The sequence below is a fragment of the Eucyclogobius newberryi genome, unplaced genomic scaffold, assembly GCF_026437365.1.
Source record: "Eucyclogobius newberryi isolate DKJ021-1_F unplaced genomic scaffold, fEucNew1.0.hap1 SCAF_20, whole genome shotgun sequence".
Lineage (NCBI taxonomy): Eukaryota > Metazoa > Chordata > Actinopteri > Gobiiformes > Gobiidae > Eucyclogobius > Eucyclogobius newberryi.
Window position 1 is genome coordinate 964,540 of NW_027315835.1, and position 12,041 is coordinate 976,580.

Below are 12,041 nucleotides of genomic sequence, written 5' to 3' on the forward strand. Positions count from 1 at the left end.
TATTTAAAACTAATTATAATCATCATTCAAATGATGCTAACGTGGCTTTGTTGTCGCGTTGTCGCGTTGTCGTTGTTGTTGTTGTTTATTTTGCGTTCATCTTTTTGCAGGCGATCTTGTTGTCTCGCGAGATTATGACGTGACCTTCAGGTCGCTGTGTGATTGGCCCGCGCGTGTCTCGCAGTTTAAAAAGAAGACCGCGACGGCGCACGAACGGCCCTTGTTTCTCTGTTTTTAATGTTTTTAATCAGTTTATTTTGTGGAATAACGCGCTCTACGGTGAGTCACATCGTCACGACACGTTATTCACGTCCGTGGACACGTCTCCACTAAAGCATTCACCGCCACGAATCACTTTAGACTCCGTAAGCGGACAAACATTTAAACGAGAGCTAACTGTGGCTAATGCTAACAACAACTTTTAAAGTTAAATAAGATATATTTTATGTGAACTATCGCACTGTTTTCTCTAGAAATGGAGTAGAATGATTATGTAATTTGTATTTACTGTGTAATAGCAATTTTGTTGAATTAAGTTACAATTCATCTAAATAAAAACATGACTAAACTTCTAATCTATTGTTTTGATTTATGAATTTTCTCAAAAGTTCATGTTCAATTTTGTAAATCAGTTTTAAAAAAGATAAGATAAGATAAGATATTCCTTTATTGTCCCACATGGGGAAATTTCATTGGTGCAACGCAGGAAGATACAGAGGCAGATCCAGAAGAACAGATCACTTATAGTAAGTCTGAAAAACACTTTCAGTGGAAGATCTCCTATAAATAAAAACTCCCATAGACAAATAAGTAATAAATAAATACCATTGCATGTGATCACGACAGTAATTGCACATGAATATGTGTCACGACAGCACATGAATTGCACATGAATCACAACAGTAATTGCATATATGACAGAATTGCACATCAGTATTAGGTTAGGTCAGTATTGCGAGTGTTCAGTACTAACAGTGTTTGTTATAAAGTCTGACAGCAGCAGAAGGAAAGACCTACGGAACCTTTCCTTCACACATCGAGGGTGGATCAGTCTCTCACTGAAGCTGCTCTCCAGAGCGGACAGAGTGTCCTGCAGGGGACAGAGTGTCCTGCAGGGGACAGAGTGTCCTGCACCTCCTATTTCAACGCTGTTACAGCTGAGATTGTTAATTCCTGTCTTTCCAGTAAAATCTTTCAACTCTGATTTAAATCTCTTGTATCATAGACTCCTGCCTCTGCAGTGTTTTTAAATCTTCTTTAAAAGTATTCTGGAGTATTCTGCAGTATTGCTGTTACTCGTAATACAGTTGTCCAGAATAACTCCTCACATATAATCCACTAATGAAGTAGAAGTGTCTAATGTGATGTTTGGACTAAACCGACTCAAACACAGACAAAAAGAGCTTTTATAACAAAGACATGATTAAATACAAATGTCAAAAAATAATAAACTTTCTTATTTTCATCAATCAAACTCTTTATTCATAAATATTCTCTCTAGAATCTTCAGTCACAGGTTTAAACCTTCATTTGTTTAGAAGTCTACATTTTAAATAGAAATAATAGTTGAACATGGATCATGACAAAAATAATGACATTTGAATGTTCCAGTTTGAAGATGATGCAGTCGTCATGGAGCAAACCAGAGCGAGTGGGACCAGTGCAGGTGGAGGACCTGAAGAAGGACCTGCTGAGGGACTTCTGTGCTCTGGACATACTACCCACGCAGGTACTACAGTACTACACATACTGCCCACGCAGGTACTACAGTACTACACATACTGCCCACGCAGGTACTACAGTACTACACATACTGCCCACGCAGGTACTACAGTACTACACATACTGCCCACGCAGGTACTACAGTACTACACTTACTGCCCACGCAAGTACTACAGTACTACACATACTGCCCACGCAGGTACTACAGTACTACACATACTGCCCACGCAGGTACTACAGTACTACACATACTGCCCACGCAGGTACTAAAGTACTACACATACTGCCCACGCAGGTACTACAGTACTACACATACTGCCCACGCAGGTACTACAGTACTACACATACTGCCCACGCAGGTACTACAGTACTACACATACTGCCCACGCAGGTACTACAGTACTACACATACTGCCCACGCAGGTACTACAGTACTACACATACTGCCCACGCAGGTACTACAGTACTACACTTACTGCCCACGCAGGTACTACAGTACTACACTTACTGCCCACGCAAGTACTACAGTACTACACTTACTGCCCACGCAGGTACTACAGTACTACACATACTGCCCACGCAGGTACTACAGTACTACACATACTGCCCACGCAGGTACTACAGTACTACACATACTGCCCACGCAGGTACTACAGTACTACACATACTGCCCACGCAGGTACTACAGTACTACACATACTGCCCACGCAGGTACTACAGTACTACACATACTGCCCACGCAGGTACTACAGTACTACACTTACTGCCCACGCAAGTACTACAGTACTACACATACTGCCCACGCAGGTACTACAGTACTACACATACTGCCCACGCAGGTACTACAGTACTACACTTACTGCCCACGCAGGTACTACAGTACTACACTTACTGCCCACGCAAGTACTACAGTACTACACATACTGCCCACGCAGGTACTACAGTACTACACATACTGCCCACGCAGGTACTACAGTACTACACTTACTGCCCACGCAGGTACTACAGTACTACACATACTGCCCACGCAGGTACTACAGTACTACACATACTGCCCACGCAGGTACTACAGTACTACACTTACTGCCCACGCAGGTACTACAGTACTACACATACTGCCCACGCAGGTACTACAGTACTACACATACTGCCCACGCAGGTACTACAGTACTACACATACTGCCCACGCAGGTACTACAGTACTACACATACTGCCCACGCAGGTACTACAGTACTACACATACTGCCCACGCAAGTACTACAGTACTACACATACTGCCCACGCAGGTACTACAGTACTACACATACTGCCCACGCAGGTACTACAGTACTACACATACTGCCCACGCAGGTACTACAGTACTACACATACTGCCCACGCAGGTACTACAGTACTACACATACTGCCTTTACAGTACTACACATACTGCCCACGCAGGTACTACAGTACTACACTTACTGCCCACGCAGGTACTACAGTACTACACATACTGCCCACGCAGGTACTACAGTACTACACTTACTGCCCACGCAGGTACTACAGTACTACACTTACTGCCCACGCAGGTACTACAGTACTACACATACTGCCCACGCAAGTACTACAGTACTACACATACTGCCCACGCAGGTACTACAGTACTACACATACTGCCCACGCAGGTACTACAGTACTACACTTACTGCCCACGCAGGTACTACAGTACTACACTTACTGCCCACGCAAGTACTACAGTACTACACATACTGCCCACGCAGGTACTACAGTACTACACTTACTGCCCACGCAGGTACTACAGTACTACACTTACTGCCCACGCAAGTACTACAGTACTACACATACTGCCCACGCAGGTACTACAGTACTACACATACTGCCCACGCAGGTACTACAGTACTACACTTACTGCCCACGCAGGTACTAAAGTACTACACTTACATACTGCCCACTCGGGTACTAAAGTACTACAGTATTAACTCTAAAGTAACTAAAGTCCTGTTTGTGCTCCTCAGGACTCTCATCAGTCTCTGCAGGTTTATCTGAGGATTCGACCATTTACTTCTGCTGAGAGTGACAGTGGAGATCCTCAGGTACAGCACTTGTACTTTTACTAGATACTAGATACTAGTACTGCTACTACAGATACTAGCGCTGCTACTACAGATACTAGCGCTGCTACTACAGATACTCGTGCTGCTACTATAGATACTCGTGCTGCTACTACAGATACTAGCGCTGCTACTACAGATACTAGCGCTGCTACTACAGATACTAGCGCTGCTACTACAGATACTAGCGCTGCTACTACAGATACTAGTACTGCTACTACAGAGACTAGCGCTGCTACTACAGATACTCGTGCTGCTACTACAGATACTAGCGCTGCTACTACAGATACTAGCGCTGCTACTACAGATACTAGCGCTGCTACTACAGATACTAGCGTTGCTACTACAGATACTAGCGTTGCTACTACAGATACTAGCGTTGCTACTACAGATACTCGTGCTGCTGTCTGTATGTTTGCTTCTGTGTGTTCAGGACTGTGTGACTTTAGAAGCTCCAAACTCTGTGACCCTCAAAGCTCCACGAAGCATCAAGTCTCTGCCACAAACAGCACAAAGGTTCACCTTCACCCAGGTAAGGCTTCACAGGGTAAGGCTTCTCCCCAGACATTTCCTCCTGCTGTCTCTCGCCTGTGTCTCTCGCCTGTGTCTCGCCTGTGTCTCTCGCCTGTGTCTCGCCTGTCTTTTGCCTGTGTCTCGCTGCCTCTCGCCTGTCTCGAGCCTGTGTCTCTGGCCTGTGTCTCGCACCTGTGTCTCGCACCTGTGTCTCTCGCTTGTGTCTCTCGCTTGTGTCTCTCGCTTGTGTCTCTCGCCTGTGTCTCGCGCCTGTGTCTTGCGCCTGTGTCTCTCGCCTGTGTCTCGCACCTGTCTCTCGCACCTGTCTCTCGCACCTGTCTCTCACCTGTGTCTCCCTCTTCAGGTGTTTGGTCCGGACGCGTCTCAGAGGAATGTCTTCAATGGTTCAGTTCGTTCTCTCGTTCGTGACGTTCTCGATGGTGGAAACTGTCTAGTCTTCACTTACGGAGTCACCAACGCTGGCAAGACCTTCACTTTCCTCGGTCAGTCCATGTCCAGATTCTGGTCCTGGTCCAGATCATGACTCTGGTCTCTGGTCTCTGGTCTCTGGTCTCTGGTCTCTGGTCTCTGGTCTCTGGTCTCTGGTCTCTGGTCTCTGGTCTCTGGTCTCTGATCCCTGATCCCTGATCTCTGATCTCTGGTCTCTGCAGGTCCAGACCATGACTCTGGTCTCCTTCCTCGCTCTTTGGCCGTCATATTTAACAGTATTGAAGGGAGACTGTACTCTGGCTGTGACCTGAAGCCTCATCGCTGCAGAGACTACACCAGACTGACTCCAGAACAGCAGAACCTGGAGAGCGCCACCAAGAGGACGCTCCTGAAGATGCTCAAAGAGGTACCACACCCTCACACTCTGGAAACACCAAAAGGGTTTGATCGTTATCTAAAGAAGAGACCCGACTAGGGGCTTAAAGCCCCCGACAACATGGCTCCTGGGATCATTCGGGCGCTCAAACCCCTCCAGCACGTTCAGGTGTCTGTTCAAGGAGGGGAAAAAATAACACTTTTTTTGTCTGTTTTTCTGAAACAAAATGTGGCGTTTTGACCGTGTTGTCTTGGCTCCGTCCTTCACAGACTCTGTGTTCTCTCCACAGACGGACAAAAGTCTGACCTCAGGGAAGTCCATGTTTCTCGATGGTTTGTTCTTCTGTTTCTCTACATTTGGGTCATTAGTTCATGACTGTGTAAGTTTAAATGTTTGGATGTGTTTAAGGTTCAAACGTGTCGGACTCCGGCCTCAGCAGCTCCTCTGAAAACAGCTCCTTTGTTCTGGACGTGGACGACACCGTCAAGTTCTGTGTTTGGGTTTCATTCTGTGAGATCTACAACGACAACATCCACGACCTGCTGGAGCACGTGAGTCACACCCTAACCCAAGCTAACTAACCCGAGCTAACTAACCCGAGCTAACTAACCTGTGCTCTTTAACTAACCCGTGCTGTGTTCAGGTTCCAAATGGACATCAGAAAAGGACAGTTCTGCGTTTGTCTCAGGACGTGAAGGGAAACTCCTTCATCAAAGGTGCGAATTCATTTAAACACACGTGTGGTTGATGGTTTGAACACACGTGTGGTTGATGGTCTGAACACACGTGTGGTTGATGGTTTGAACACACGTGTGGTTGATGGTTTGAACACACGTGTGGTTGATGGTTTGAACACACGTGTGGTTGATGGTTTGAACACGCGTGTGGTTGATGGTTTGAACACACGTGTGGTTGATGGTCTGAACACACGTGTGGTTGATGGTTTGAACACACGTGTGGTTGATGGTTTGAACACACGTGTGGTTGATGGTTTGAACACACGTGTGGTTGATGGTTTGAACACGCGTGTGGTTGATGGTTTGAACACGCGTGTGGTTGATGGTTTGAACACGCGTGTGGTTGATGGTCTGAACACGCGTGTGGTTGATGGTCTGAACACACGTGTGGTTGATGGTCTGAACACACGTGTGGTTGATGGTCTGAACACACGTGTGGTTGATGGTCTGAACACACGTGTGGTTGATGGTCTGAACACACGTGTGGTTGATGGTCTGAACACACGTGTGGTTGATGGTCTGAACACACGTGTGGTTGATGGTCTGAACACACGTGTGGTTGATGGTCTGAACACACGTGTGGTTGATGGTCTGAACACACGTGTGGTTGATGGTCTGAACACACGTGTGGTTGATGGTCTGAACACACGTGTGGTTGATGGTCTGAACACACGTGTGGTTGATGGTCTGAACACACGTGTGGTTGATGGTCTGAACACACGTGTGGTTGATGGTCTGAACACACGTGTGGTTGATGGTTTGAACACACGTGTGGTTGATGGTTTGAACACACGTGTGGTTGATGGTTTGAACACGCGTGTGGTTGATGGTTTGAACACGCGTGTGGTTGATGGTCTGAACACGCGTGTGGTTGATGGTCTGAACACGCGTGTGGTTGATGGTCTGAACACGCGTGTGGTTGATGGTTTGAACACGCGTGTGGTTGATGGTTTGAACACGCGTGTGGTTGATGGTCTGAACACGCGTGTGGTTGATGGTCTGAACACGCGTGTGGTTGATGGTCTGAACACACGTGTGGTTGATGGTCTGAACACACGTGTGGTTGATGGTTTGAACACACGTGTGGTTGATGGTTTGAACACACGTGTGGTTGATGGTTTGAACACACGTGTGGTTGATGGTTTGAACACACGTGTGGTTGATGGTTTGAACACGCGTGTGGTTGATGGTTTGAACACGCGTGTGGTTGATGGTTTGAACACGCGTGTGGTTGATGGTCTGAACACACGTGTGGTTGATGGTCTGAACACGCGTGTGGTTGATGGTTTGAACACGCGTGTGGTTGATGGTTTGAACACGCGTGTGGTTGATGGTTTGAACACACGTGTGGTTGATGGTCTGAACACACGTGTGGTTGATGGTCTGAACACACGTGTGGTTGATGGTCTGAACACACGTGTGGTTGATGGTCTGAACACACGTGTGGTTGATGGTCTGAACACACGTGTGGTTGATGGTCTGAACACACGTGTGGTTGATGGTCTGAACACACGTGTGGTTGATGGTCTGAACACACGTGTGGTTGATGGTCTGAACACGCGTGTGGTTGATGGTCTGAACACGCGTGTGGTTGATGGTTTGAACACGCGTGTGGTTGATGGTTTGAACACGCGTGTGGTTGATGGTCTGAACACGCGTGTGGTTGATGGTCTGAACACGCGTGTGGTTGATGGTCTGAACACGCGTGTGGTTGATGGTTTGAACACGCGTGTGGTTGATGGTCTGAACACGCGTGTGGTTGATGGTCTGAACACGCGTGTGGTTGATGGTTTGAACACGCGTGTGGTTGATGGTCTGAACACGCGTGTGGTTGATGGTCTGAACACGCGTGTGGTTGATGGTCTGAACACGCGTGTGGTTGATGGTCTGAACACGCGTGTGGTTGATGGTTTGAACACGCGTGTGGTTGATGGTCTGAACACGCGTGTGGTTGATGGTCTGAACACGCGTGTGGTTGATGGTCTGAACACGCGTGTGGTTGATGGTCTGAACACGCGTGTGGTTGATGGTCTGAACACGCGTGTGGTTGATGGTCTGAACACGCGTGTGGTTGATGGTCTGAACACGCGTGTGGTTGATGGTCTGAACACGCGTGTGGTTGATGGTCTGAACACGCGTGTGGTTGATGGTTTGAACACGCGTGTGGTTGATGGTTTGAACACGCGTGTGGTTGATGGTCTGAACACGCGTGTGGTTGATGGTCTGAACACGCGTGTGGTTGATGGTCTGAACACGCGTGTGGTTGATGGTCTGAACACGCGTGTGGTTGATGGTTTGAACACACGTGTGGTTGATGGTTTGAACACACGTGTGGTTGATGGTCTGAACACACGTGTGGTTGATGGTCTGAACACACGTGTGGTTGATGGTTGCAGATCTGCGCTGGGTCCAGGTGAGCAGCTCTGATGAGGCGTACAGAGTCATGAAGATCGGGAAGAAGAACCAGAGCATGTCCTCCACACGACTGAACCAGCTCAGCAGCAGAAGGTTCAGAACACACACTGTTCTCACCCCGTAAATGTTCTCACCCCGTGTAACTGTTCTCACCCCGTAACTGTTCTCACCCCGTGTAACTGTTCTCACCCCGTGTAACTGTTCTCACCCCGTGTAACTGTTCTCACCCCGTGTAACTGTTCTCACCCCGTGTAACTGTTCTCACCCCGTGTAACTGTTCTCACCCCGTAACTGTTCTCACCCCGTAACTGTTCTCACCCCGTGTAACTGTTCTCACCCCGTGTAACTGTTCTCACCCCGTGTAACTGTTCTCACCCCGTGTAACTGTTCTCACCCCGTAACTGTTCTCACCCCGTGTAACTGTTCTCACCCCGTGTAACTGTTCTCACCCCGTGTAACTGTTCTCACCCCGTGTAACTGTTCTCACCCCGTGTAACTGTTCTCACCCCGTGTAACTGTTCTCACCCCGTAACTGTTCTCACCCCGTGTAACTGTTCTCACCCCGTGTAACTGTTCTCACCCCGTGTAACTGTTCTCACCCCGTGTAACTGTTCTCACCCCGTGTAACTGTTCTCACCCCGTAACTGTTCTCACCCCGTAACTGTTCTCACCCCGTGTAACTGTTCTCACCCCGTGTAACTGTTCTCACCCCGTGTAACTGTTCTCACCCCGTAACTGTTCTCACCCCGTGTAACTGTTCTCACCCCGTAACTGTTCTCACCCCGTGTAACTGTTCTCACCCCGTGTAACTGTTCTTACCCCGTGTAACTGTTCTTACCCCGTGTAACTGTTCTTACCCCGTGTAACTGTTCTTACCCCGTGTAACTGTTCTTACCCCGTGTAACTGTTCTTACCCCGTAACTGTTCTCACCCCGTAACTGTTCTTACACCGTGTAACTGTTCTTACCCCGTAACTGTTCTTACCCCGTAACTGTTCTTACCCTGTGTAACTGTTCTTACCCCGTGTAACTGTTCTTACCCCGTAACTGTTCTTACCCCGTAACTGTTCTTACTCCGTAACTGTTCTTACCCTGTGTAACTGTTCTCACCCTGTGTAACTGTTCTCACCCCGTGTAACTGTTCTCACCCCGTGTAACTGTTCTTACCCCGTAACTGTTCTCACCCCGTAACTGTTCTCACCCCGTAACTGTTCTTACCCCGTGTAACTGTTCTCACCCCGTGTAACTGTTCTTACCCCGTGTAACTGTTCTTACCCCGTGTAACTGTTCTCACCCCGTGTAACTGTTCTCACCCCGTGTAACTGTTCTCACCCCGTAACTGTTCTCACCCCGTGTAACTGTTCTCACCCCGTGTAACTGTTCTCACCCCGTGTAACTGTTCTTACCCGTGTAACTGTTCTCACCCCGTGTAACTGTTCTCACCCCGTGTAACTGTTCTCACCCCGTGTAACTGTTCTCACCCCGTGTAACTCTTAACGTGTTCAGTCACAGTATATTCAGCATTAGACTGATGAAGATCGATGATGCTGGAGTTCCTCGAGTCCTGAGCATCAGCGAGTGAGTTTTCCTCCGTCTGTCTTGTTCAGCTCAAAACTGTAACAGTATTCTAACCCTCTTTGTCCTGCTTTGTCCTGCTTTGTCCCAGGTTGGCCCTCTGTGACCTGGCTGGATCCGAGCGTTGTTCTCGCACACAAAACACTGGAAATCGACTCAAAGAGGCTGGAAACATCAACAACTCTTTATTCACTCTGGGAAAATGCATCAGCGCCATGAGGACCAACCAACACGCCAAGTACGACTACTGCAATACTACTGCAAATACTACATACTACTGCAGATACTACTGCAGATACTAGCCATGAGGACCAACCAACACGCCAAGTACGACTACTGCAATACTACTGCAAATACTACATACTACTGCAGATACTACTGCAGATACTAGCCATGAGTACCAACCAACACGCCAAGTACGACTACTGCAATACTACTGCAAATACTACATACTACTGCAGATACTACTGCAGATACTAGCCATGAGGACCAACCAACACGCCAAGTACGACTACTGCAATACTACTGCAAATACTACATACTACTGCAGATACTACTGCAGATACTAGCCATGAGGACCAACCAACACGCCAAGTACGACTACTGCAATACTACTGCAAATACTACATACTACTGCAGATACTACTGCAGATACTAGCCATGAGGACCAACCAACACGCCAAGTACGACTACTGCAATACTACTGCAAATACTACATACTACTGCAGATACTACTGCAGATACTAGCCATGAGTACCAACCAACACGCCAAGTACGACTACTGCAATACTACTGCAAATACTACATACTACTGCAGATACTACTGCAGATACTAGCCATGAGGACCAACCAACACGCCAAGTACGACTACTGCAATACTACTGCAAATACTACATACTACTGCAGATACTACTGCAGATACTAGCCATGAGGACCAACCAACACGCCAAGTAAGACTACTGCAATACTACTGCAAATACTACATACTACTGCAGATACTACTGCAGATACTAGCCATGAGGACCAACCAACACGCCAAGTACGACTACTGCAATACTACTGCAAATACTACATACTACTGCAGATACTACTGCAGATACTAGCCATGAGGACCAACCAACACGCCAAGTAAGACTACTGCAATACTACTGCAAATACTACATACTACTGCAGATACTACTGCAGATACTAGCCATTAGGACCAACCAACGGCGTGTTGGTTGGTAAGTACGACTACTGCAATACTACTGCAAATACTACATACTACTGCAGATACTACATACTACTGCAGATACTACTGCAGATACTACATACTACTGCAGATACTACTGCAGATACTACAGCAGATACTACAGCAGATACTACAGCAGATACTACAGCAGATACTACAGCAGATACTACATACTACTACAGCAGATACTACATACTACTGCAGATACTACACTCTACTGCAGATGCTACTGCCGATACTACATACTACTGCAGATGCTACAGCAGATACTACATACTACTGCAGATACTACTGCAGATACTACATACTACTGCAGATACTACTGCAGATACTACAGCAGATACTACAGCAGATACTACAGCAGATACTACAGCAGATACTACATACTACTACAACAGATACTACATACTACTGCAGATACTACACTCTACTGCAGATGCTACTGCCGATACTACATACTACTGCAGATGCTACAGCAGATACTACATACTACTGCAGATACTACACTCTACTGCAGATGCTACTGCCGATACTACATACTACTGCAGATGCTACTGCAGATACTACATACTACTGCAGATGCTACTGCAGATACTACACTCTACTGCAGATGCTACTGCAGATACTACACTCTACTGCAGATGCTACTGCAGAAATGAGGAACTTGTTTAGTTTGTATCGATAACGAGTCGTAGAATTTTTTTGTAAGTTGATATTTTACCTCTAAAGTTGATTTTGAGTTTGTCTGGACTAAACGACTCTAAAACACTTTTGTAACAAAGACGGAGACATTATTAAATCAAACTCCCAAAAAAGAATAATTTTTCAATCAAACACTTTATTCATAATATTCATCATAAGCTTCAGGTTCAAATGTGTTTCAAAAGTCTTGATGTTCAGTAGAAAGAACGGTT

General features: G+C 46.8%; 1 protein-coding gene across 1 annotated transcript in view; it reads left to right on the forward strand.

Moving 5' to 3' along the window:
* Window positions 1-1,618: 1,618 nt before the first annotated feature.
* Window positions 1,619-12,041, forward strand: part of LOC140369441 (uncharacterized) — a 38,820-nt gene continuing 28,397 nt past the window's right edge. Inside the window, exons 1-11 of the mRNA XM_072456789.1 lie at window positions 1,619-1,729; window positions 3,736-3,813; window positions 4,265-4,363; window positions 4,709-4,847; window positions 5,016-5,200; window positions 5,460-5,502; window positions 5,579-5,721; window positions 5,814-5,886; window positions 8,304-8,415; window positions 9,828-9,899; window positions 9,988-10,134. Coding sequence (XP_072312890.1) covers window positions 1,619-1,729; window positions 3,736-3,813; window positions 4,265-4,363; window positions 4,709-4,847; window positions 5,016-5,200; window positions 5,460-5,502; window positions 5,579-5,721; window positions 5,814-5,886; window positions 8,304-8,415; window positions 9,828-9,899; window positions 9,988-10,134 — 1,202 coding nt within the window. The remainder of the gene's footprint in view (window positions 1,730-3,735; window positions 3,814-4,264; window positions 4,364-4,708; window positions 4,848-5,015; window positions 5,201-5,459; window positions 5,503-5,578; window positions 5,722-5,813; window positions 5,887-8,303; window positions 8,416-9,827; window positions 9,900-9,987; window positions 10,135-12,041) is intronic.